The sequence below is a fragment of the Poecilia reticulata genome, chromosome 13 (assembly GCF_904066995.2).
Source record: "Poecilia reticulata chromosome 13, P_reticulata-male-v2, whole genome shotgun sequence".
Lineage (NCBI taxonomy): Eukaryota > Metazoa > Chordata > Actinopteri > Cyprinodontiformes > Poeciliidae > Poecilia > Poecilia reticulata.
Window position 1 is genome coordinate 1,430,930 of NC_088842.1, and position 25,572 is coordinate 1,456,501.

Consider the following 25,572-nt stretch of genomic DNA (forward strand, 5'->3'; position numbering starts at 1 on the left):
ATGCATCTTTTGTTGGAATGTTTTGGTCATTTGATGACTGCATGTCCTACTTACAGCCAGAGGTTCTGAACAGCCACATCGGGCCCCATGGTCCTGAGCATGGGGGTATTTCTGGTTTATGATGTTGAATTCGCCCCCTGCTGTTCAGTGACAGGTACTACCCATACAACACAAAACGTTTTGCTCCTCTTTCAGCGTGACAAATGGGCTTTTTCCACCAGTGTAGCTTATAGAGCTGGATTTGTGATTCAACATCAGCATGTTCGTGTAGTTGCATTTAATGGCTTGTGTATGTGCAGTGGCGCAAAAAGTGGGTATGCAGGGTATGCAACGCATAGGGGCGCAGCACTAGAGGGGGCGCCAAAACCCCGTCTCGAAAAAAGTTTTTTTCTTGTTGGCATTTTCTATATTTAACAGAATGAAATGATCATTAACAGGGAAACCGCACTGATTAGGCGCCCCTCAGCTCCTTCACGTCGCTCTCCCTTCCCATACAGGTGGCTGTGCACTTGCCCCTAAGAGAACGCAGGCGCGCCTTTTGAATTTTTTTATTTTAGATTTCCACTCGTAGTGCACTTGACAAAATGGAGCGGCAGAAAAAAAAGCTGTCCGGGGCGCAAAACAGAAAACGGAAAAGTGAGAAGGATAAAGATGTTGGCGGGATGAAAAAAAGCCTTTCAATGTGGTTGAAAGATAGTAGGTAAGTACCGTCAGTGTATTAGCAGGACAGGAGGGTGGTAAATAATCAGGTTAGCTAAAGCTAGCCTAATACGGAATCGTCCCATATTTGGCTGTTAAAAGTTGCCTCCCCTATTAAACCATTAAGGGACGCGATTTGTTTCGTATTTCTATGAATATCTGATACATAAACCTGTCACAGACACATAACCGCACACTAGTGTAAGAATGACCTAAATAAAACTCAGGAAATATTAACACGGAAAGCTAAAGCTGTTGTGGCAGTGCCCAGCTATGGTCCAACACTTAGCTCTCCAGGGCGTAATTTTTTCACTCATATGCATTATGGATTCTTTAATTAAAGATGAGTTGTTCAAGTTCATGTGTGTATCAGACAAATTCCTTAGAGTCACTTTAGCCCTTAGACTCAAAAAGGTTGGTTACCTATTTTACCAACCTTTTTGGCAGGGGGACACTTAAGTTTAAATGTCTTATTCAATACTACTACAGTGGTGATGTGATGTATCTGATAAGTCAGATTAGATGCAATGTCCAATCAGTAACTGTTATCCAACAAGGAGATGATTTAAATTAAAGTTTCATTTATATTGTGGTTTGACTTTATATTGTGGTTTAAGCCTATTTAACACAAGATTTATGTCACGGAATGTAACAATTTAAATTCCATAAATGTTAAAACTCTGACAAGGAGTGCAAGCTGTTAAGATTTCATATTTCCAAAACACGAAATGTTGAGCACTGAGTGCCCTTGCTGTTAAATTGCGTTAAATATTTGTACTCTAATAAACTTCTTATTTGCTTATGATTGAAAATTTCACCTGATATAATATGTGACAATGTATGTTCCAAGTGCGTGACTAAGGGAGGAAACCTGAGAAACTGGGAGGGGGGGGCGCCGATGATGTTTTCGCATCCACCTCACAAATATGTAGTTGCGCCCCTGTGTATGTGTTAAGGAAAAAATATTATAAAAGAAATACATCAGTGTGAAGACGTTAAGCAGGTTTTGAATACATTTTGCTCCAAATGTTCTGAACAGAGAAATGAAAATTTTATTTTACGACATGCCGCATGGAATCTGCGATTCGCACTGAAGAACCTGTGAAGATCTAGCAGTAGTTTTTGTGTCTGTGAGTAATAAAGAAATATTCACAAAAAAATTTTTCCAACAGGTTTTAAATAAAATGTACTACTATTATTATTACTATTATTATTATTAGAACTACTCTACTAAAAGCAGGATCTGTTGCCGTGGTTATTTGACAGCTTCCTGGGTTTCTATTATAATTTACATAAAGTATTTGTGGGTGGAGACAGGAAAGCACCTGAAGCTGTGCTCTATTCCTCACAAATTGGGATGTATGAAGAAAAGATGTGCAGCTACATGTGTGCACACAATTTTATACATCAAACAAATTTGTGTGCCACACTGTTCAAGGTTTGCCGCTGGACCAATTTTTAGTGTGAAAACTGTGGACTCTAATGCATGAGGCCTCAGGTCTGGCATACGGTTTGGATGTTTTACCTTCTTGGAGGAGAGCATTGGCTGAGATACTGCTGCCTACTATTCAACACTGTCCCTCTCCTGTTACTAACTCTTTACTTTTCATCAACAAAGAAAGTACTCCTATATTAGTTCACTTGTTTCTTTTTTGTGTAACTGCTCTGGCCACCTGCCATGACCCCCAATCAGTAATGGCAGATGTTTGTGCTGTTTATTTAAAAAAATGAGGTTTGATTTACTGTTAGTCTAAGATGTATCAGATTTTAATTCTGTCTCAGCTGAAGAGCTGACCACATGTCTTCTCTCCTCAGAGACAAAATATTAACATCTGTATTGCTGACAATTGTGAAGATTTACATTTTCAATTATACATTTTCATAAAGTCTGTATTTAGGTAATAAAGTGCAATTGCTTTGACAGAATAATCAGGTATAGATCGACTAGCAACCTGCTTACCTGCCCATCATCAGCCTTATTTTTAGGGAAGTTGAGTATCTGTTTTGTGCTCTGGTCCCATTTAGCATAGGTGTCCTCCCAAGCCTACAGGAAGCAGCACGGGAAAACAAAGTGAGTAATATTAACAAATCCAACACAACTGACAGGTAACAGGTAACTGTGACTTAATATGTATACAGTAAAGCATATCAGCTCCTCAACGAAGTAAAATGTTGAAAAGAAACATTTAGGGCCCCTTCCAGCTGCCCCTTGTTCTTTATTAAAAAAAAACATTAATGGAGGGTTTTAAATGCCTGATAAATACAGTTCACAAAAAACCTTAAAACTGCAACTAACTTTAAACCAATCTGAAAGCTACCTGTATTACTAAAAAGCAAACATTCAATGTAAACTTGAGAGTGGAACAGTACTACCTCAATGTTTCCTGGTGTAGGGTGCTCTATTCTTCTCAACAAGGCCATCACTCTTTTCTGTAAGGTGGAGCGGCCTGTGGGAGAAAAGAAACATGTTGCTAAGGCTTGAAGGAACAACTGTGGAAATCTGAAAAATATTGGTTAATCTCCTGAATGTCACAGGGCTGTGAGACATTTACAGTGAATATAAGTTTAAATCCCAGGTTTATGGGATGGGAAAAATGTGCCCAATTTAACTCATTTCAAAACTTTCTACCTGTGATGTGACTCAGTGTTTGATTACAGTACACCCCTTCCCCAGGCTAACTCATGACAGGCTAATTAGACCTAAGTGAGTGTTATACTGGAGGTTCCATGACTAGCCCAAACTGTTTCCTTCCTCTTCAGCCACAGTTGCTTCTTAGGGCGGGAACCTCCAAACTGTTTGACGGCTCTCCACTAAGTGTGCCCTGACTCCAACCAGTGCTCTTCCACTAGAGCGCCTCCAACAGGTACAGTTCCGGTCCGACCCGGCCAGATTCATTTTCCATTAGCAGATCCAGTGTGGCTCTGCCTAGCTGTGCTCAGATTGTCATACCTACTTCAGGGTTTAGTACTAGCTACACCGAGTCAAGTATGGTGCGGAAGCTATGTGATTGACAGCTGACCCCATTCATTGATTGGCTCACAATTTGTACCACTGAAAACTCCAAACAACATTTCTCATATGGTTAACCAGTGGTCAGCGGTAGGAGCACATACATTCGCTAACATCAGGATGAAAATGGCCGCCGCAGTGCTGTAGCAGCTCTCATCTCTGAAGAACGGGCAGCGATGAGGAAGAGTGAAGCGGTGCAGCATGTGGTCAGCGTTCTGTCCAGAGCTGCAGTTTTGCACTCACGGTGTAAAACACCAGAAATAGATCACATTAGTTTGGTGTGATATGAATTTTATTTTATTAGCGCTATCAATCACTCGTGATCATGCTGCTAAATTGGAGTCCTTTACTCCCTGATTTTATGTTGGTTGTTTAACCAGGTCAAAAAAACATTATAGAAGCAGGCAAACATAGGCCTTAAAATTAACTCAATAATTTCCATTGTCATAAATTATTGTTTTTCTCTTTCTACCAAAAACTGGATGAAAGTCTTCAGCTTGCTGATTTGGTTTCTACAAGCCTGTTTTTGAAGGACAGTTTTGTTTCCAGAGATTTTATAATTCATTTTATTTTATATTTTGGTTTTGTTTGTTTATTTTTTGTGCATTTAAAGAGTCTTAAAGTTTCAGTCTTAAATGTTTACTAGAATTTTAAGTTTATTGATCTTTGAGAATATGGTCTTACATTGTTATTATTATGCCATTACTATCACATTACTTGAAAATGATCTCAAAACAACAATATTATCGTTTATCGCAATAACTTCTCGGACAATTTATCGTCCAGCAAAATGTGTTATCATGAGACGCCTAGGCAAACACAATGAACTGCTGACAGGTAAGCAACACCGTTAATATCAAACAGATGACACAGTAAACTGGCAAGACATTGGCATATTGGTCATATGTCCATATGACCAATATTCTTACAATAATGATAAGGATGTAAATAAGGTGCGAACAAACATGTTTATGCTGTCTAGAAATTTATTCAATTTTGCATTTAATCCGGTTTAAATTATATGATCGGTAAATTTAGATCAACTGATTACTGAGAACAAATTTGTTTTTTTTTTTTTGGTTTTTTTTTATGAATCAGCAAATTAAGTTTGTATCAAATGACCAAAGCAGAGGCTAATTTAATGAAACACAAACCAAAAGTACTGACCTGTTCCTATCATGGTGCTCACAGAAGCCAGCTCACTGAAAGTGGCGTAGTTGGGGAGGATAGTCTGGACGGGCACCTCATCCGCTGCACTGCGGATGTCTGCCTCTTCACACAGATGACGGAAACATGACATGGCCACCAGCACGGCCTCTGTGTCTGGGCTCCACAGGAACAGGTAGAGACAGACCTCAAGTTTAGTCTGCGCCTGCCGACAGATGGGAATGCCACCCCCCATGGTGGCACACTCCTGGGATAATCAGGACAAACACATTGTTATGCATAAATAACAACCTGTACTGTACGCCGTTACAGCTTCAGAGCAGCATTGATCCACCGATAAGAAAACAGCCGGCACCTTGTTCTTGAGCAAAAACTTGTTCCTGCAGATCAGAATCTCTCTCAGCCATTTTAGAACCTCTGTTCTGTTCACCATTTGTTGGCCAATTAACTTTCGGCAGATTAGGAAAAGCACCTGCGAACTGAAACAGAACAAACAAAAAATATATACATTGATAGATTGGTCCACAAAGGATGTATATTAAAAGGCCATAGTAGGTGCATTCATGTCTGCTGGCAGTAAGCTAGTAAATATTATGATGAATGTATCCATATGTTAAAAGCCATTCTAATATGAAGGTGTCACTTATACACATTTTCTTCTAAAAAAAATAGATTGCACTGAATTACAAAATGTGTGATTAATTATAATTGATAGAATTAATTAATTATTTAATTAATTAACTGATAGAATATCAATAAAGTATATTCTATTCTATTCTATTAACAGAGGCCAGGGAAGTGTTTAGTACCTGATGTCCCAAAATGTCTCAATGGGGGCATCAGGATTCCACAGCTCTATGGTCTCTGGCTGGTGCAGAACTAACAGAGCCTGAAAATTAAACAAAGACAAGAGAGGGAAGGAAAAAAAACTCTATATCAGTGAATTACTGACAAGACATAAAACATTTATGAGTAACTAAAATAAAATCATTACTTTATGTAAATTTTAGTTGAAGTTCTCTTGTGTTCAGGCCTCTTCTAGAGATGGAAAGATTAACTGATTTCTACTGATTCACAGACATAAGTGTAAAATGCGTCAGGAGAGCAGTCACCTTTGGATCAAATCTATATTAATAATAATATAAGCACTGATATGCTAATGACCAACTGTTGTGACTTATTTTTAATAGGCTCACTTTTGCTGAATGCCACAAAGTTTCCATAGTTTTAAAGGCCAACTCATCAACTGTTACATGTTACACTGAAGTCCATCACATTCCATTAACAGATCATTTTTCATTTGCATCTTAGAAATCAATTAAGCAATTGACCGCAGTATATAAATAGATACAAATATATAAATAGATACAATATAAATAGATACAAATGATTTAAAGAGTATACATCAGAGTCAAGTCTGGGTGTATTCACAATATCAATGAGCAGGAGATGAAGTGATTTAGGTATGAGGATTCTAATTTCCTGAGATGTACCTGTAGAGGGCTGCTTTCTAAAAAAGAAACTAGCATGGCAGTGAGGAAATGACAGTCTGACCTCCATGGCTTCTTGTGACAGCTGAGTAGTGGTGTTCAGAGGAACCAGTTGCACCAAGCCAGTGATGAGTTCTGCTGTACTGCTTTGGATCTCTGAAGCTTGCTTCACTGGATTCTATCACATAAACAAAGAGGAAATCAAGCTAAACTAACTCTGACTTAAATAGATGTTGCTGCTGTAGCCTCACAATTAGCTGAATTCCATTTAAATCAACATAAGACCATTAAAAAAAATAAATAAATCAGCCTGAGCAAAAGAATTGCATTAATAACAGTTATTTTTATCCAAGTCACCAGGTTAGGCTTACTTACGTGTAACATCAGCTTTGGGTCTGCATGGATGAGCTTGACCAGAGCGAGAAGAAGGCACTTATAACTTCGAGTGTCTTGCTCTGTGGCTTTCTCTTTAAACTTAAGGCTTGTGGTCTTCTTTCCAATGAATGTCAGACTCTATAGTAAGACAAAGGGCACAGTGGTGACGATTACTGCAACTACAAATAGCATGTCCAAATGTGTTATCTTGTAATGATCCTTTAATAAAGTCTTGCCAATAGATACTTATAATAACTATTGCAATATGTCAGCTGTACGGCTTGCAGTCATCAGCTCACCGGTGTCATGCGTAGTGGAGCATGAGTGCCAGTGCTCTGTACCACCCGGTTCAGGGTGTCTGAGAACATAAAGCGAAGCTCTCCAGAGTAATGGTACACTGCGTCGATCTTCGGCCACCAGTCTAGATGAGACTGAAAGTAGGTGACACAATGAAAGTAACATGTCAAAAAAACTTTTTAAAAAAGCAAGTGAGTAAGTAATCAGAAAATGTGTTCTTTACTTACATTGGTAATGATTCTGTGCAATGAGTTGACTAAGACAAAGTGGAAGGTTGAGGGGGAGGAAGAGGCCAAACAGACCTAAAGGGCAAAAAGGAAAAATGAACTCAAAGGCAGCACATGATAAATATCAGGAGCGGAGTGTCTATACAATGAGTTCTACATCCTGTCGATCTACCTTAAAGTGCTGGTTGTTATGAGGATTGATACGGAAACATGAAACAAAGCAATCCACCATGAGTTCCACGTCAGCGTTCTGACTGCTGGTCCCCCTCCAGAACGGTTTGGCTGGGTTAAACAGCAGAGTCTGGAGGAGCAAGAAAACCTCACTCAAAACTGAACAGCCTAGATCCAGACAGCTAATGTGTACCACAATTTAAATGGTATTTCATGTAAATGACCCTTGACTTTTATACAAAAGGACATTTTGTCGTTATTTCAATAAAGGAAAGAAAAAAAAGAGAAGTCAAACCTTGAGATCCATGACAATAGACTGGACCAGAAGAAAAATGGTTGAATGATCCTCCCAGTTGATGTAAGTAGAAGCTTTGCAAAGCTTGACACAGGCAATCGCAGCGCTCTCCATCAGCTGTTTGCCCCCGCCCTGGCCGGCTAGAGCTTTCCGCAAATTATCCAAAAAGAGTTTCTGTAGACACAACACAGAAGTGAGATGACTGATGACACCACTGACCTGTTTAAATGTGATTGTTTGGAGAGTTCCTTCAGTCCACCTTGTTGGCTTTGCTCTCTTCCACTGTGTCTTTAGAGATTGTGTGAGTAATCTCTGGACAAAGTATCAGTAGAATGATCAGGAGCGGCCATACAGCTGCCTTCCTCTTGGCACTCTCTGCAAAACTGTCTACCAGGTCAAACAGCTTCTCTGCCGCTTCTGTGAACAAGATGAAACAACGTATGTTAGTGCTGATTCACACTCAAACACTTCACAGGAGAAGCAGATCTAATTCATTTCATGAGCAACACAGAATTTAATGACACAAAATCTAATTGGATCCTAAACAGGAAACAGTCCTATTCATACGACAACACTCAAGATTCCTGACATCGCTCCCAGACATCACAGCCTCTTTGAAGTTTCTGGTTAAATTTTATTTTTCTTAGGAATGTACCCACATCAGTGGTTATCAAGAAAGACTTTGTCTGACTGAGGCATCAGTTCCTTCTCTCTACTGGAAGCAGATTCACAGCAAAATCTCCAAATAAAGCTAAAAATGAGAGCAAAGTTTATTTTAGACATGAATATCATGATGATGACGTCCTGGCCATCGGTTTGATGGGAGCATTGAGCCTTCTGCTTGTATTAGCGCTGTGTGCTAGCTTTTAGCTGCCTCCTTGAGGATGGAATGTTTTGAATATAACTATTTGACTTTTTTTTTTTTTTTTGCAATTTTTGTCTTGGGGAAATGATCCAAATGCATTCGGTGACATTATTGAAATGGTCAACTCCATAATTATGCCCAAACTTTGCTTATTTTATTCATATCATGGTAACATTAATATTTTAATAGACATCTGACGTGCATGGACACCGTAGTTAAACTACGCTCCATATTGTAGGTAGTTGGGGTGGATGGTGAGGTGTAAATACCACCACCACTGTGATGCAATCATTCGAAGATGTGTTTCTGGCGGTTTGTTGTCTTCAATCTGGGTCAAACTCTGGCTCCACATTTTTGTCCCTTGGCGCAGACTGCGGTTCACAGTTCACAAAAATTAAATCTAAACATACCTGCCATATCTGTCTGAGGGCGTTGGTACAGCATCGTAAATTCATCAGGATAATTTTCTACCCAGTTCCAAAATGCCTGCAGAGAAAAACCAGGATCATTTCATCTTATTTGGGTTCCATGAAGGAAATAAAATTATGCTTTTATTCTTTATTATAGTGAGAAAACACCTTCTCTAAACTGTTGATGACAGCAAGCTGTGCGGCTTTCTTGAGAGCCCGGAACTTTAAAACGGTTTCTAATGAAAAGAAGAAGAAAAAACATCATACACAACTAAATATCCTGATGTGTCTGGAGAATACATGGGGTGATGTTCAAACTGAAACACGAGTACATGCATACAAACAGCATATATGTATATAGCGTATATTTTTATTTCCTTTATTTAACCACGTAAAACCCCACTGAGATCCAGATCTTGTACATAAAGTATATAAAAAGTATTCAGCTCCTTGGATGATTTACCATACTACAATCTTGATCAACAAGATTTAGCTTCTTTTGACAATTTTTTAAAAATAAAAAATTCTTTAACAAAAAGTTAAAAAAATATTTCTTTGTAAAAAAAAAAAAAAATCACAATAAAAACACCTAACGTAAAATAAATGATTACATAATGTTCACTCCCATTCAAAGTGACATTTCCCTTCAGGTTAAGTATTCAATAGTTCTTAAAGTTGTCAGGCAGGTTTTTTTTTTTTTAAAGACCAACAATATTAAATACGCAAATTCCAACCTTGCAGAAGCCTCTTCAGTTTGCAACAGTCCACATTGATGTACTGCATGAGCTCGATGTCATGAACATCCACATTGTCTTCTGAGCACACCGTCAACTCCTGCAGCCTGCGACAGAAAAGCTTTCATTTACCTGACTGGATGTAAAATGGCCTTTGAAAACTGATCAAATTAATATTGTTTATTTGAATGACATAAACTATATTCACTATTTATTTTGGAGTTGTGAGCAAGACACTTTCTCCACAGGGTGAAAAACGGTACAGAAGCTCCAGAGATGTCTTCAGCAGTTACTTGACACCACAATTTCTTCCCCACCAAAAAAAATATAAATCAAAGCATGTCCTTTAAAAAGTGCTCACACCTGGGGAACCATATAGCTCAGTCATAGAGCTGGTGCATCGTATGCAGAGGCGACAGTTCTCAATGCAGTTGTCCCCGTTTCAACTGAGGAGTTTGAGAGAATTCAACGGGAATTCAAACTGGGGCTGAGGAGGAGTGAAGAGGAGTAAGGAGGAGTAATGAGGTGTATAAGAGTTTCCCAACTTAATGGACAATATCTAAAACAATATCACAAGTGTTTTAGATCTCATATCCACATGTCCTCAAATAAATTTTATTCCTGGAAAACTCAGGAAAAACCAGCATCTGTTATTACATTTATACTTAAAATATTAGTTGATTCTTAATGATTCTGGCTTAAAATGATAAAAAGTAATTCTGAAATGTCCAAAGAGCTCTGGAGCTGCAGGTTGCAGACCCCTGCCTCAGTTTCTAAACAATTACATGATATACATATTATTACCATAAACATGGTGATTACTATGTCTTTACTGATTTAACAACTACTTTTTCATTATTCCTGGTTTTAGAAGCATTTAAAATAACAGTGCCCTTGGTAAATGCTTTACCTCGTTGAGATGCGGCTGAAAACGGCATTGAAGTTGTTGCAACTCAAAGAGAACAGGACAGCCGAGGCAGAGGCACGCAGCTCTGCCGCGTGCTGGTGGCCCTCACGGTACGTGTGGATGAAATGGCAGATCTCTGGCAGCAACTGCTTCACCAACATGGTCTCGTCCAGACGCAAGGAGTCTTTAGATTGCTGGAGAGACAGGGGAGGAAAGAAAATAATGTCAGCACTTTAATTTGATTGTCCAGTTTGAAATAGTGGATTAGCTATGAGTCAGCAGCTACTAAAAAAAAGAAAAAGTAATCACATATTCTCACAGTTCAAGTTCAAGATGAGGCAGGAGATGTAAAACTTATCTATTTCTATTTCTTCAAATTGGGTTACTGGTGAAGTTTCCATTTTTCTTTTTGCATAATAGTTCTACAAACATTTTAAATATAATACCATGCCGGAAATTTGTCAAAGAAATCTGAGAAAATACTCACCCCTGCCAGGCACTTCTCCAGTGTGTCAAGGATGATGAGCTGAGAAAGATAAAGGTTCTTCTCAGAGGCTTCTCCAAATATCCGCTGTTGGAAAAATAAACCCCTCAATGTAATGCATTGGAGCAGTTAAAGATAAATACATACAAATCCACACACACACATTATAAACATATACGCACACACACATGTAAATATATCCATCGATTACATTGGTCAACAGCCAAAAAGTTGTCTGTTGACAGTTTTAGGGTCATTTTGATGAGCTGAATCCAAAAATCATATTGGTTTTGCTCCATCAGGTCAACTTTCTGAATTATGGAGCAACATGAATATCAAAATGCATGACTTGTTCTCACATCTGGATCAATGAGTGACGAGCAGGAGGAGAGATTCCATCAGGACAGAAAAGAGAGAGAATTTTACACAATGAAGACATAATGTTCAATTCACATGTACTTCCCCTTATCAGTGTTTATTATTCAATTTACAGAAATCCAAGTTCGTAACATTTAATTAATATGCTAATAAAAAGCTATTTTTTCTCCTAGAAACATTTTTGGATCAGAAATATTAACGGAAATGAACTGATAATGTCACAAAAAATGTCATCAATTTAGTCAGAAGATCAAATTTCCCTAAATCAAAGCAGATACATTTTTATGTGGGGAAAAAATAGGGGAAAAAAAATCAAGCTCCTCTGCTGAGTTCCACTGCTTGGTCAGAAACAACCAGTCAGTCAGTCATGCACCGCACAATAGAGTTTACTCATTCATAAAACTACTAGCCATGCTCTGAGGCAGCTTTGATTTAGTAGCTCATGATATGCTCATTTATTAAGAGCTGAAAATATTTTTTTCTTGACCAAGCTAAGGTTTTGTATTGAGTATGTTAGAAATATTACAAGACTTTTAAGACCAAGACTTTTATTTCTTGTTCCAATTAAAAATGTGTACACTAAAATTCTTCATTGAGTTAGACATGTCCAGTCTGCAAGGACAATCAGGTTCACTATGCCGTCAGTTGGAAACAGAAGAACAATAATCGTGACAGTAGTGAAAAAAAATCTGTTGTTGCTATTACTGGCTTTTTCCACAAGCAGATTACTATTATTACTGCAACAATTACCATGTTGTTGACATTTTTGAGTATATTGGTGAGGCCGCTGATAACAAGGGAGAACTTGTACTTCGAGATGTTGATCAAGCATTCTTTGTTGTGGTCTGTGCTGACTTTGCTGTGTGTGTTCTGATGTCCAACCTTAATAGGAAGCTGGAAGAAAACAAGAACACAATGTCAATGACATGACAATATGAGACAGACAATCTGTGAAAAATATGCAGCTGCTTATCCTTCTCCCTACAGACCCGCTGTCATCTGAACAAATTTACTGCTTCATTGGAAACAACCAATCAGAGCTAGGAGAGTCTGAGCGCTGTCAATCACCTAGGTGAACATGCTGCTCACTCTCTTCAACTTTCTCACTGTTACGCTACAGCTGGTTCACCACAACAGAGGCTGCCATGAATGCTCAGGTTAGTAACCATGGCCACCAATGACAGCGGATGATCATCTTGGTCAATACAGAAAGAGAACAAGTCAGGTAGATAAGTCTACCTGACTTGTAGGGTAGATTTATCTACCCTACAAAGCGAAAAGCGTAAACCCAAGTCGGGTAGATAAATCTATCTACCCGATAGATAGATTTATCTACCCTACAAGTCGGGAGTAATTTCCCCACCCTTCTGTTTATTTACTGTTTTCTTTCTTGTTTTCATATTGTTAATTACCTTTCCTCCTACCATATGAATATTGTTCCAAATATTCACCACATCATCAAGCAACTTATTCTTTGTCATCACTACTCCCAAGTATTTGAAATCATCTTTTACTTTTTACGTTAAATAGTGGAAGTGAATGGTCTTCACGAAAAACGGCTCAGCTTTGCTTTAAGCTTAGCTGAAGGCCAGAGGCCTTAGAAAACAGATTCATGGTTTAAAGAGCTAAAGGGACTTGATCTTCACATTTCAAGAAAAGAGTAGTATCATCCTACAACAGACTAGCCCACTACATCAATTCCAGCCATTCCAGTGTTTTTAATTAGAATGGACAGCATCTCTGAAGGCATTATAAATAATTATGGCAAACTTCCACAACCTTGACAGTTTCCTCTATGAATGCGGAATCCGTTACCTGTTCCGTGACTTAAGGTTACAGAACTGTTTAAGTCAGTATGTAGCACATATGATAATAAAATTCCAGAATCTTTTTTCCAAATCCTAAATGAGTTTAAAGATAAATGTAATAGGATGGAATGCTTTGTAAAAATCAGAAAAGCGTAAACCCATTTTCATCAATTAAGTCTGTTGTGTTTTAGTCTGCATAACCCTGAAATCTGATTCCAAGTGAGACCAGAAATGGTTTGACCCCACAGTTCAACAGCAGGTATACAACAGTCAAGTGTTGTTTACGTGTTAAAAATCATGCATATTTGAGCTGGATTGCTTTCCATAGAGGCATGTGTTAATGGAGCAGGCATGACAGTATGAGACAGATGATCTGTTTGGAGCCTTGTGGGCCCATACTATGTGACTCAAGGAACTGGCTCCTCAGTTTGCTTGTGAATCGAAATAAAGGACAGCAAAAAAAGCTGCCGTCTCCCTTATCACATATTTTTGGTTTTAGGATTTTATTACATGTGTATTTGCAATTTATTTGAGCGCCTTTCTTGAGATGGACCAAAATTTCCCATGTGTGGCAACATTTTGATCTCCCCTCATAAAATGCTCTGCACATAGTAATAATAAAAATCATTTATAATGTCAAAAACCCAACACAGCAGCTCCTGTGGTCTAATTTCTTTCTCCTAATTTCTGATGTTTTAAAGGGTGAAGCGTCTGTTGTGTTTAAATGAACTTTAATGAAATGAAAAAGACCCATCTTTGCTGAGGCATTACAGAGCCCTGCATGAAGGCAAGAATACCAATATTGGTCCAATATTGGACCAATATTGCTTAAATCGACTAAGCTCGGCTTAGTCGATTAAAGATGCAAAAATAAGACAGCATATAAACATACGGTAACACTCTCCAACTGCAGAATTATAAATATTGGGAAGGACAGAACATTTTAATTTCTATAAAACTGCTGGTGCATTTCTCAGAACACAAGCACAGAGTGCAGATGAAGTGCTTCATCTGCTTGCTATATCGGACTAAATCATCTCAAAACAGAGAAACTGTCTGAAGCAGAGCATAGTAAAATAAATGTTACCACTAGTGACGTATAGTTACAAAGTAAAAAGCCCCTTCACAACTCAACCCCTCCTCCATTTGTTCCCAGTTTTCTTTTCGATCCAGTCATTGCAACATAAACAGATTATTACAATATTCAGACCATATTCAGAATTTATGTGTTGGCCTCACAAACATCATTCATTGGATTATTCAAACTAAAGCTTCATTTTCAAGTTGCCTGTTATACATATATTGTCCACATGATGGAGCGGTAGAGCTAATGAAGCACCATAGCTGGTCGGATCATGAGTGGGGCAATTTGATGGGAAGCCTCAATGCATTATGAAGCTTTATCTAACATCACTAAAATTTTACCAGAAATTATAAATTGCCTGAAATTATAAAGTGCTTTATCAAGTCAGAGGACTCCAAACACTAAATCCAGTCATTAAACCTTCATGTACAAATTCACAGAAATGTGAATAAGTAATGAAGATGAAGTGAAGATGAATGATGGAAGACTGATCTTGACTGTGAATGACTGGCCAGAGTAAATAATGTGCAAAGATACCAAGCAATACAAAGAACTTCACAAACTTATTTGGTTTTACAGAGACACAATATTTCTGTATAATTTTCAACAGTAAATTTTAGCATTAAGGATACAAACAATTAATTGACTTATGATAAAGTGTTCGCTAATGGTTTTTTATTTTAAAATTAGTTCCAATAATTTAAGTAACATCTGCTGTAGTTTGGCCATCATCCAAAAGAGGGCACCAATGGACATACTTAACGGAACCAGTCCAAACAGGAATAAAGATGACAGGGCCAGACCAAAAACAGAAAAGAGAAACAGTTGTCTGGGGTGCAAAACATACTTTTTGTGAATCTGTTTTGAAACATAAACACTTTACAAGCTCCTTAAGTTTCACTCTAGTAGCACTCATTCAGCTGAGTTGGAGAAGCATCAACTACTCATTCAGAAATTAATGATGTTCTACGATGTGATGTGAGGACAGAAAAGTGGAAGGGATGAGGCAGAACGATTGTGGGAGTTTACATAGCACCAGATAAGCAAGTTTGATTTTGAGGACCGTTATGAGCCAAGTTTTAACATTCCTTCTAGATCAGTGGTTCTTAACCTGGGTTCGATTGAACCCCAGGGGTTCGATGAGTCGGTCTCAGGGGTTCGGCGGAGCCTCTGCCGCGGAGGTAAAGACACACTTGTGTAAATTCGTGATGACGCCCGGCTTTTCCATCACTTGCTGCAGAGGATCACGTTAAATTGCTTAGCCAATCAGAGCTGTGGAGGAGCCCTGATTGAAGGAGTTCAACTCTCAGCATGGATTTGAACTTGTGTCTTTAATTACTTCAGCAAAGCTCACAGTTTTTACCAAATTCTGTAGCTGTCAGTGTTCTTCTAAATCTGCTCCTTAGTCGCATCTTTTCGGGGTTGCTACTGCCTCTAGTGGAGGGGGGTGGTAACACAGCTAATATAATTACACTACCAAATCAGAATACCGCAAAGTATTTTGTGTGTGTGTGTGTGTGGGGTGGGGTTGTGGAATAAGAAGGGTTCGGTGAATGCGCATATGAAACTGGGGGGTTTGGTACCTCAAAAAAGGTTAAGAACCACTGCTCTAGAGCAACCACAGACAGGACTTCTATATGAATATGTCTGTTCATGTGAATTTAGCTTTCACTTTTTTTCTTCCCATCTTTAATTTTTCTAGTCAACAGCATAAGAGGCTCCTATTTTTGCTATACCTTGTAAATATGTAATGAGAAAAATGTTCTATGTATTCATTCAGTATTTAAAGCTGCACCTAAGTACAAGCCATTTGCATTTTTTAAGTTACATACTACAGCTTTTTCACATATTTGTTAAAACTGTCACCATGACAGTATGACAGATAATCTGTGAAAAGATCAAGCTCCTCCACTTCCTCCCTTTGCTACTTTTGCAGTCTGAAGAAATGCGTCGCTCCCAGTCTAAAAACCACCAATCAGACAGTGGAGGAGTGTCTTAGCGCTACCACTCACTCCTGTGAATGCGCTGTCAAATGTGCTAATAACAGAGAAATAACGTAATGTTACAGGAAAACTGTTTATTCGCCATCATCGGTGGTCATGTGCAATAGCCTGAGTATGCATAGCAAGCTCTGTAATCTAAAACCAGCTGTAGCATAGCAGAGAGCTAACAGGGCACAGAAGGATGATTGACAGCGCTACGACCCTCCTCCTAGTTGTTTTGAGAGCAGCATGATTTTTTTCAGGTTTTGTCTCTTCCTATACCATCACAACATAGTGACAGTTTCAACAAGAAAACAAATATTTTTCCAATAAAAGTTACATGCTGTAGCTTTAATACAGCTGACACAAAATAATAGTAAAATGTAATCATAATAATCAGCATATTATGAAAAATGTTGCCCTTTGTGTTATGGAAAGACAGTTACAAGTAAAAAAAAAACATTCTTGAAATGTTTTTAAGAAAGTGACTGTCAATCTTGAGTTGATCAATAAAAATCAATCAACTATAGATTAACTCATTAAGTGATAACTTGCATCCATTATTATTCTATTATTTAGATTTTCCATTTTCTTTCCAATCTTATAGTTTAGTTTTCTTTTTCAATTTTTATTTCATATTTTGTATTTATTTTATATGTTTTTAGTTATGGTCACATTTCGTTTCATATATTTAATTTTTTCATAATTTGCATTTATTTTTTATCGTCATCTTTTTTTAAATTGCAGATTTTCTCATTTCATATTTTGTCTTTGAATTTCCCCACCCTTCTGTTTATTTACCGTTTTCTTTCTTGTTTTCATATTGTCAATTACCTTTCCTTCAAACTGGCAGGTACTCAGTAATCTTCTCTCTTATTGGTCAATATCAACTTTTTATCAATTTTTTATGCACTATTTGCCACATTAACTACTTTTACTAAGCCACTTAGTAAAAAACAGCTGAACTTGCGAGAAACAAGAGAGCTGGGAAGAAATGACGTTTGCAGCACTCGATTTATATTTTTATTATGTTTCTATTGTCAATTTCTGCAGCATCAGTTCCCCAAACCAACAAATGATATTCAGAAAATTGGCTATTTCACTGCAAAATCAGTTCATTTGGAAAGAGATGAAAAACAAACATTCGAGAGAAAGAGGCACCAAAAGGAAAAATGTTCTCCAAAATGCACCACATAAAGTTGGGGAAAGAGGCAACAAGTCAAAAAGTGTAAATAGTTTAGGTGCCAGTTCAGCAAAGACAAAGGTTAAACTACTTAGAAATTTTATTTTAACAAACTTCTTGCTGAGAAGATATGCAGCTGAGGAGGATGAGAACAGGAAAAGGAGTAAACGATGGAGCCAAAGAAGAAGAGAGGGTCACAAATTCAGCTATGATAAACGAAAGGTAAGTATTAAACAGAAAGGCAATAAATGTTCCAACTAAAGTAACAATGTCACAAAATCTCCAGTTAATCTCACAAGTAGCACTATTTTCATCCTGAATAGTGTTCCAAACTTAAAGATGTGTTCTTTCTTTCTTTCAGCCCTGAGTTATTAAGTAGAAGAAACCAAACAGGAGCAGCTACATCACTACTAGGAAAGTAAAAAGGATGGGTGCACCGATTGCAGTTTTCTGGTCGATCACCAATTACCGAGTTTTAAAAAGCCTGACTTCCTGATTCCAATTTCGGCCGATATTACTTTTTTATTGTCTGAAATGTTGCTAAATATAGCATCAAAGTCACTGAGTTGGCAACAGCGGGGTGAATATTGTTAACTGCAATGTGCAGAGATGACCTGGTGGACCGGTGTATCAGTCAATTTCTCTCACAGGAGAGCACAAGAGGACAGTGGTTGATTTTTAGACCTTTGCTGAGGAAGATAAGATTGGTGGATAAGATCGGCTTCACATGCAAGTATCTGCCAATCTCCAAAATTAAGGAAATCGGCTGCCCAACACATTGGTACACCCCTAGTAAATAGAAACATAGGACTTTCTCTCTTGCTCTCGATGAAGGCGGACGCTTTTTTTCTCTGCTCCTTCTCTGCCCATGCCTGCCCCCCGCTTGCTCTGTTTTTGTCCTGTCTTTTTCTATATTTTTGGAGCCTTTCTTTGCACATCCTCCAAATCTACAAATTATGGATCTGGTCAACTGATCTCTCAATGCAATGGAGTATATGCCACGAGAGGTGGTGACGTATTTCCGTTTGAATTTATGCCACATAGATTGGTTCCGGGTCCTGCTTGCTCCTATTGTTTTTAGCCAAAGCTGCAAGATCTGTACCATGAAAAAGTCGCAAAACTTAACATATCTGCGAGCTACAATCGAGTTTTGTGATGTGCCGTTGTGTCCAGTAATTAGCCGGTACCATCCAGTGCTTAGTTTTTTCATTTTCCTGCCGATATAAAGGCGACAGCAGACTGTAGCCAAAACTTAGCCACTACAGCTAACACACGATTTGTAGCTGCCTGCTATTTCAAAGCTTGAGGATATTGAAGATCCAGCGTCAGAAATGGGAAGACGGAGAATAAAGGAAGCTGTACGAGCTTCGTTTACTGGAATAATTTGTTGGAGGAAAATAATGCAGGAGGAAATCCACTGCAACAGGAACAGGTTGAGAACAGAGGCAGCGATTCGGCACAAGGTCAGTCAATGCGTGTTGATGCGTTTGTGTTATACGGAGTATGAAATTATTTGTAGGCAACTCCTTAGCTTTAGTTTATATGACAATTATATAAAATACATTTAACATGCAGTCGGATACCGAGCAGGTAATTTATGAACAGCCGAGAGCAGCAACGCTTCAGCCCGATCCAAACCACACAGTCAGATTAAGGTCCAAAACCTTCGCTTTACAGCCGTTTAAGTGGCACCGACCCACATAAAAAACCCTCAGAACAAATGGTACAAATCACGTATTTCCCGAATCCCGAAAATATGACATCTACCTTTGCCGTTTCATAATTATAATCCACGTTAGAGTGAATTTTTCCACTTGGCTGCTATAATCTTTCTTGCGTTACACAACGTAAATTTTTTTTTTAGTTTTTTTTCCCTCTGAGATTCTGCTTAGAAAATGAGGTTATGAAGTTACATCCTCCTGCTGCTAAATGTTTTTAAAATGGTAAATTTAGATTTGTCTCGACTTTATAAACTAATGCCTCCTATATGCATCATTGTTTGTATTACTGTTGGTACAGATATTAGGCCAACACTGTGCTTTGCCTGCTAGTAGTTTAAATTAATTTCAGCTGCACACTTTCAAGAGTATTCAGATTTTAACATGCATTTTCGTAGTATATATTTCAGTTCACTCTTACTCTGTGACTTCAGTGTTGTTACACCTCTGAAACATGTTTTGCAGTTTCTTTGTGATACCAGAACTATTTCACTTAAACATTAATTTCCTGAGATAATGTCAGTTTATTTTCAAGCAAAACTCTCAAAAAGAGCTGAGGATTTATTAGTTTTGATTATGTTGTGCAGCTAAATATGGATGCTTATTAGTTTTTTCTTTTTAATTTTTCAGGTTTGCATCGTAACACCTCGTGATGAGTTTCTGAGCCATGATTGCTGTGCTGATTACCTTTCCATTGGATCCAAACACCTGGACCAGCTGACAGCGTCCATCAGTCCACGGTCTGCCGGATCATCACAACGTGGACTAACTTTTTATTTACAGTACTTGGTTAAACTATGATCTTGAAACCGGAGCACCAGATATGCAAAAATCTACCTGCAGACTTTGTTGGCTACCCTGACCCTGCAGTCATCCTGGACGGGGCTGAGCCGGACTTCCTCTCCTCCAGAGTGACGAGTTTTCATCACCAGTAAAGGCAAAACAAGTCTGATGTCTGATTAGCTGCTAGGAAGTATATTATATATATTCACTGTTCATTTTGCTATCATGTTTGTACCTACAATAAAATTGAATCTCATTTGTAATACTCTACATTTCACAAACCTTTTTTTCCCCATTTCTCTGTGTTTACGTTTTATCAAGTATTTGCATGTAGATCAGGAATTCAAGTTAGACGTTAAAATGCAACACATTTAGGTAATACCAGCAAAGAAATGTGAATATTTAGTAATATGTAGTTAGTCATATATTTCAATATATTGAATAAGGCTGAATGATATGACTTACAAGATTCTTTTTTTCATACCAGATTTGATTTTTATCAATTTCTCTCCTCAATTTCTATAATAAAATCACAGAAAATACTTTCAAAAAATGCCTTTATTTCAACCATCTGTTCTGTGAGTTGTATAAGGGAGCATTACGGTCAGGATACAAGAAATTGTAATTGCAAGAATGCAGTCATCGTTACAGCAGAATAAAGATGCAATTTTATAACAATGTCTTAAAATTACAAGAAGTCGTTTTAATGAGAAATAAAGATTCAGATCTGATGTAACCAGCTCAGTCCATGTGGTTCTGACATTTGTCAGTAATCAAGAGGATGTACATTTCCACCTCAACTGACCCGGTAAACATTAAGGCAAAAATAAAAAAAATAGAGCAAATACTGTATACAAAACAGAAAAAGAGCAACTGATAGAAATACTTTCTATATAAAGAAAACCAAAAAAGTTAATAGCAGGAGAAAAGTTGTTGGCAACATTAGCTCAGCCAATCTCTCCCTCCAGGAAGCCATCAAACTGAACTCCTGTCCAACTCCAGCTATAATAAAGATAGAAAAGAGAAAGAAAATGGAAAGTTAAAATAATAACTGATGCCAAATTAATAATTCAGATCTAATGCGTTCTGGAATCTTGACATTTTCTAAATTTCACAAATCAATTAGAAGGTTTCACAAATATTTATTATGCTGTTAGTACAGAATAATCTAGTTAGGTTTGAAATGTCTAGGTGTTTTTAACGTACAACACATTAAAAAAGCTCAAGATAGTGAAAAATTAAGTGTAATCGCCCTTTAGCTATTTTCCGAATTAGATGCTGCGTTCGGAAGCTAACTTCAGCTTCGACTGACAGCTTGGGCACAATATAGACAGATCTATACATGTTTATATAGATATATATCTATCTATACATCATAGACATGTAGATTGCACAATGCACAGATAATCAAAACACTTAACATTTACATAGCATCTTTGTAAGCTTGTCCCTGTTAGCTACGTCAGACATATGAGGCATTATGGTGAATACAAACGATTTATTAACTTACCTTCAAAGTTATTGTGAAGTTTTGACACATCCATCTTAAATCTTTTGTTGTTGTTGGAGCGTTTCAGGACGTCTGAATAATTATACAGGCATCATTAATGGTCCTGCAGGACTGAGGAGCCACTGTTAACATACTGTTGCCTGTGAACCGGAACCATTCTATGTGGCATAAAAATGCGGAAGTGCTAAAACGGAAGTCCGTGGCATATACCCTATTGGTCAAATTTTCGACGAGAAGTCTGGGCACAGGAGAGCCCTCTTGTCCTGCAGGGACACACCTGGCAGGATTCACCCTGGTTTTATTCATGATAACAGGATTTCTGCTGTTTGGAGTTTGTGGATTCCTGGCTTGTCCACAAATTTGTGACGGACTTGGCCGAACTAGCAAACACTCAGACTGTTGGTGTGGAGAGAGACAAGGACTCTAAAACTCACTAATGGGATGGAATCGATCTTGGAGAAGTTGCTAGATTCGGTTCAGTGGAACGACCAAACTAATTTGGATGATTGGGAACTGAGATGTATCGGAGAGACTTTAGGGAAGATTGAAATTTATAATCTTCCCGATCTAAGACATTCTGTCTCTGAATCGACTTTCCCCATGTAGCCTTGGAAGGGCTGCATATTTCTAATCTCCTTGAAGATATGTAAACACAACGCTCTTCCCTCCTCACCCCCTCCTGCATCCATGGAGTTGCGAAGCTGAATGCTCCTAAGGACATCATGCTTAGGAGCATATTTAACAACATATTTATCGGACTTTGCCGGGAGGCTCAGTAACGTGGTTTCATGGCCCTTTGATGTCACCGCCTTCACTCGTGTCTTTGTTTTGCCCATTGTTTTGTCTGAATGTGGCCATTTGCCCTAATGTGTCCTTTCTTCTTTTTTGTTTTAGGTGAAGTACTCCCTATTTAAGCCAAAAAGGATTATTTTAGTTTATTAGTAATATCAGAAATTGTGGAGTACGCACCATTTAGATCATTAAGCCCAGAAATGGAATCAGAATTAGAATTAGAATAACTACGAACTTGGAATCCAGAAATACCTAACAGGAACAGTCACTGCTTAGTTCATATTACTTTTAACCCAGAAAAGGATTTAGAACAAACTTAGAATTGTGGAGTACTCACTTTAACCCAGAAAAGGAATTAGATCAGTCACTCTTTAGGTTATTTTATCAGAAACTGTAGAGTACTCACTAAATGGAATTAGATACTTAGCAACCCTGAACAGGAGCACTTAGTTTACACACTTTAGAACAACATTAGATTAGTTTTCTTTCCTTTGGTTTGTTATTTCCCTTTAACTCATGTAAAGCACTTTGAATTACCTTGTTGCTGAAAATGTGCTATATAAATAAAATTACCTTAACTTAACAGAGCTGTGTATAAGACAATATAAGGTAAGACCCACAGTCAAACTCAAGCTTTTAAGTATTCCCCCCTGACTAAGAAAAACATTTTGCCAACTTCACAACAACAAAAACAAGAAGAAAATAAAACTGTTCGGGTCACAAATAAGGTTACCAAGATTAACCAAAATATTAGAAAGGCTTAGTTGGAGTTCAGGGTAGCAATAACTCTTAACTGCTGTAATCCGAGTTGAGCTGGTAAATCTGAGCAACAAGCCATAATTTATGCCAATTAACACTAAAAAAAAACTCTAAGAAGCTTTGAAAACAAAGACATGAATCAGTGATTAGAACACCGACGTCAGTATTCTCTGATTTTACGATCATTATTTTTCCAAGTGATTTCCAGAAGCAAAGCCAAGAACACGTCAACAAAACGGTTTCTTTAAAAAGAAGAAAATAACTTTGTTGTTTCACCTGCTAACAGGAAGCAGCTTCCAGTTGCCGCACATATCTGAACATTAAACTATTCCGATATGAAAAGGAAGCAAAACTGGCTTGGACTCCACAGCAGGAACTTTAGCAGGGCATTTGTTTACGACCGGGTGCATTTGGCCTGCTACTGTTAGCTTGCTATCCGGGATAAAATACAATTAGCCAAGTAGCTCCACTCAGCTCATTCATCTTTAAAACTTCCTTAACGATGTTTTACTGTACATCTTTCTAAGTCTGAACGCTTCTTCCCAAGACGGCTGAACTGCCAGAAACATGAGAGCTGGGAATAAACGACGTTAGCAGCACCGAGCTCATCTTTAGTGTTTTAAACACAGGTTGTTTTGTTTAGTTGGCTGGAAAACCGCTTCCTAACTCAATGTGCATTTAACATCTGTGTAAAGACCAAACCTCTATGCTGCTACAACAAAGCCGCTGAATTAGCCCACCTCAATTAGCCCATTTTACCTGCTCATCAAATCGGGTAATCACGGCCTGGACCCATTCCACTGGTTTGTGAGCCGCCATGGCCGGCCGTGGGGACACACAGCTCTGGTGGGAAGTCCGAGGTTTAGAGTCGGTGTGGACAGACGTATTTCCCCATGAAAATATGACCTGGGTGGGTTAGAAAGGACAACGCGGGCGAATATTTTCCCTTTTCTATTGGATTCACCATGGATCCACCGCCATGACAAGCCACCGGAAGTCTTCTTCGGTCAACTGAAGGGAGGCGTTGGATCAAGTTAGCTGAAACTAATGGCTTCCAGGCAAATACTTGACCCTTCTGTTTACGGGAATTTGGTGCTCGAATACATGTATTATTTTTAAATTATCATGCTGTATCTTAAGCAGAACAGAAGCCACTCCAATTCTGAACTATTTTCTTCATATTTTTTTCCCCATTATGTTTCTCATTAAATATCTTATTGTATGTCACGGCTATTAAAATATATGGTTGAAAACACCAAACTTATTCAGTTACAATGAAAAAGGACATTATTAAAAACACTGACGTTCGCTATTATTAAAAATGCAACTGTGATTCATGTTAGTAGTTCTCTTAATTTACTTTGAAGGCGAGCTACTTTGGTATACTTCCGCAGTTGGTTTAGGAACTAAATGCTCGTTTCTCGTCAGGATGTTTTCAATAATTAAATGCCAGATATCGGTTTGATAAGAAAACCGTAGCGTACAGCAATAGAATCATGCTTAGAAAGAGGGCGGTAGCTTGCGTCTCCTTCTTCTTTTATTGGCGGATGGTAAACTAAATGTAGCGCATTACCGCCGCCAATAGACTTGAAGGTCGATCTGAAGAAGGAAAGGACAGGACATGAAGCTTGAGGCGTCACCCCTGGCCCCTTCATCACAAAGCAGGATGAAGTCATTCAAATTTTCTCACTGATTTATGAAGTTAGATTAAATTACGCTCACTAAAAAAATCAATGTTACTCAATTATTTACGGCTTGCGAATACCTACATTTTTAAGTTTTGAAAACTATTTCTGAGGCAAGTTTGCATAATTTTTTAAAAGTAAACTCCTTATTTCGTTTTATTGTATAAGGGGGAACAAAATATTTTAGCCAAAGAGTCTAAAGTGGATAGCAAGGTTATGACATCGGTTTTGTTTATAGACTTCACAGTAGTCAGGCAATCTGTAACCTTTGACAGATAGTCTTTTTCTACTTGCTCCTTCAAAAGATCTGCTGGCTTCTTCTCATATGACTTGTATGTTTCAAGGTAACGTCCTGCTTCTTCTGGGCTCCAAGCCAAGATAAGAGGAATTAGAGCAAAACTGTAGTTTTGCTCTAATTCCAAAACTACAGTTTTGGAATTAGAGCAGATCTTGTGTGATCGTGATCGAGACCGAAAAAAGGAGCAAAAGTTGCCCTTTTTTGAAGTTTCACTAATCAGATAAAAGTTTTCTTGAAGAGGAGAATAATCTAGTCCAGATTTAAAGTGTTGCATTGATAATTTTATCTAATATTGTACATATGCAGGATGTTGGGGTTTTCTTGACCCTCAACCGCATCTACTTTTAATAACTATAGAAAAATGAAATTATTGTACTTATTATAACAATTTTCATAAATAACTTTTCACATTTTGATGTATTAAGTTTTGGCTAAGTACATATTTTTTATCAAAACATACA

General features: G+C 37.9%; 1 protein-coding gene across 2 annotated transcripts in view; it reads right to left on the reverse strand.

Moving 5' to 3' along the window:
* Window positions 1–24,644, reverse strand: part of nf1a (neurofibromin 1a) — a 123,336-nt gene extending 98,692 nt beyond the window's left edge. Inside the window, exons 1-19 of one of the 2 annotated variants that reach the window (XM_008425150.3) lie at window positions 23,888–24,644; window positions 12,260–12,403; window positions 11,135–11,218; window positions 10,651–10,841; window positions 9,741–9,847; window positions 9,175–9,242; window positions 9,007–9,082; window positions 7,991–8,148; window positions 7,732–7,905; window positions 7,438–7,566; window positions 7,266–7,340; window positions 7,041–7,172; window positions 6,742–6,879; window positions 6,431–6,544; window positions 5,686–5,765; window positions 5,232–5,355; window positions 4,877–5,123; window positions 3,073–3,146; window positions 2,660–2,743 (exon numbers count right to left, since the gene is read on the reverse strand). In XM_008425150.3, the coding sequence (XP_008423372.1) occupies window positions 2,660–2,743; window positions 3,073–3,146; window positions 4,877–5,123; window positions 5,232–5,355; window positions 5,686–5,765; window positions 6,431–6,544; window positions 6,742–6,879; window positions 7,041–7,172; window positions 7,266–7,340; window positions 7,438–7,566; window positions 7,732–7,905; window positions 7,991–8,148; window positions 9,007–9,082; window positions 9,175–9,242; window positions 9,741–9,847; window positions 10,651–10,841; window positions 11,135–11,218; window positions 12,260–12,403; window positions 23,888–23,947 (2,259 nt within the window). In that variant the 5' untranslated portion in view covers window positions 23,948–24,644. The remainder of the gene's footprint in view (window positions 1–2,659; window positions 2,744–3,072; window positions 3,147–4,876; window positions 5,124–5,231; window positions 5,356–5,685; window positions 5,766–6,430; window positions 6,545–6,741; window positions 6,880–7,040; window positions 7,173–7,265; window positions 7,341–7,437; window positions 7,567–7,731; window positions 7,906–7,990; window positions 8,149–9,006; window positions 9,083–9,174; window positions 9,243–9,740; window positions 9,848–10,650; window positions 10,842–11,134; window positions 11,219–12,259; window positions 12,404–23,887) is intronic. The other variant, XM_008425149.3, reaches the window with a different exon arrangement.
* Window positions 24,645–25,572: the final 928 nt, after the last annotated feature.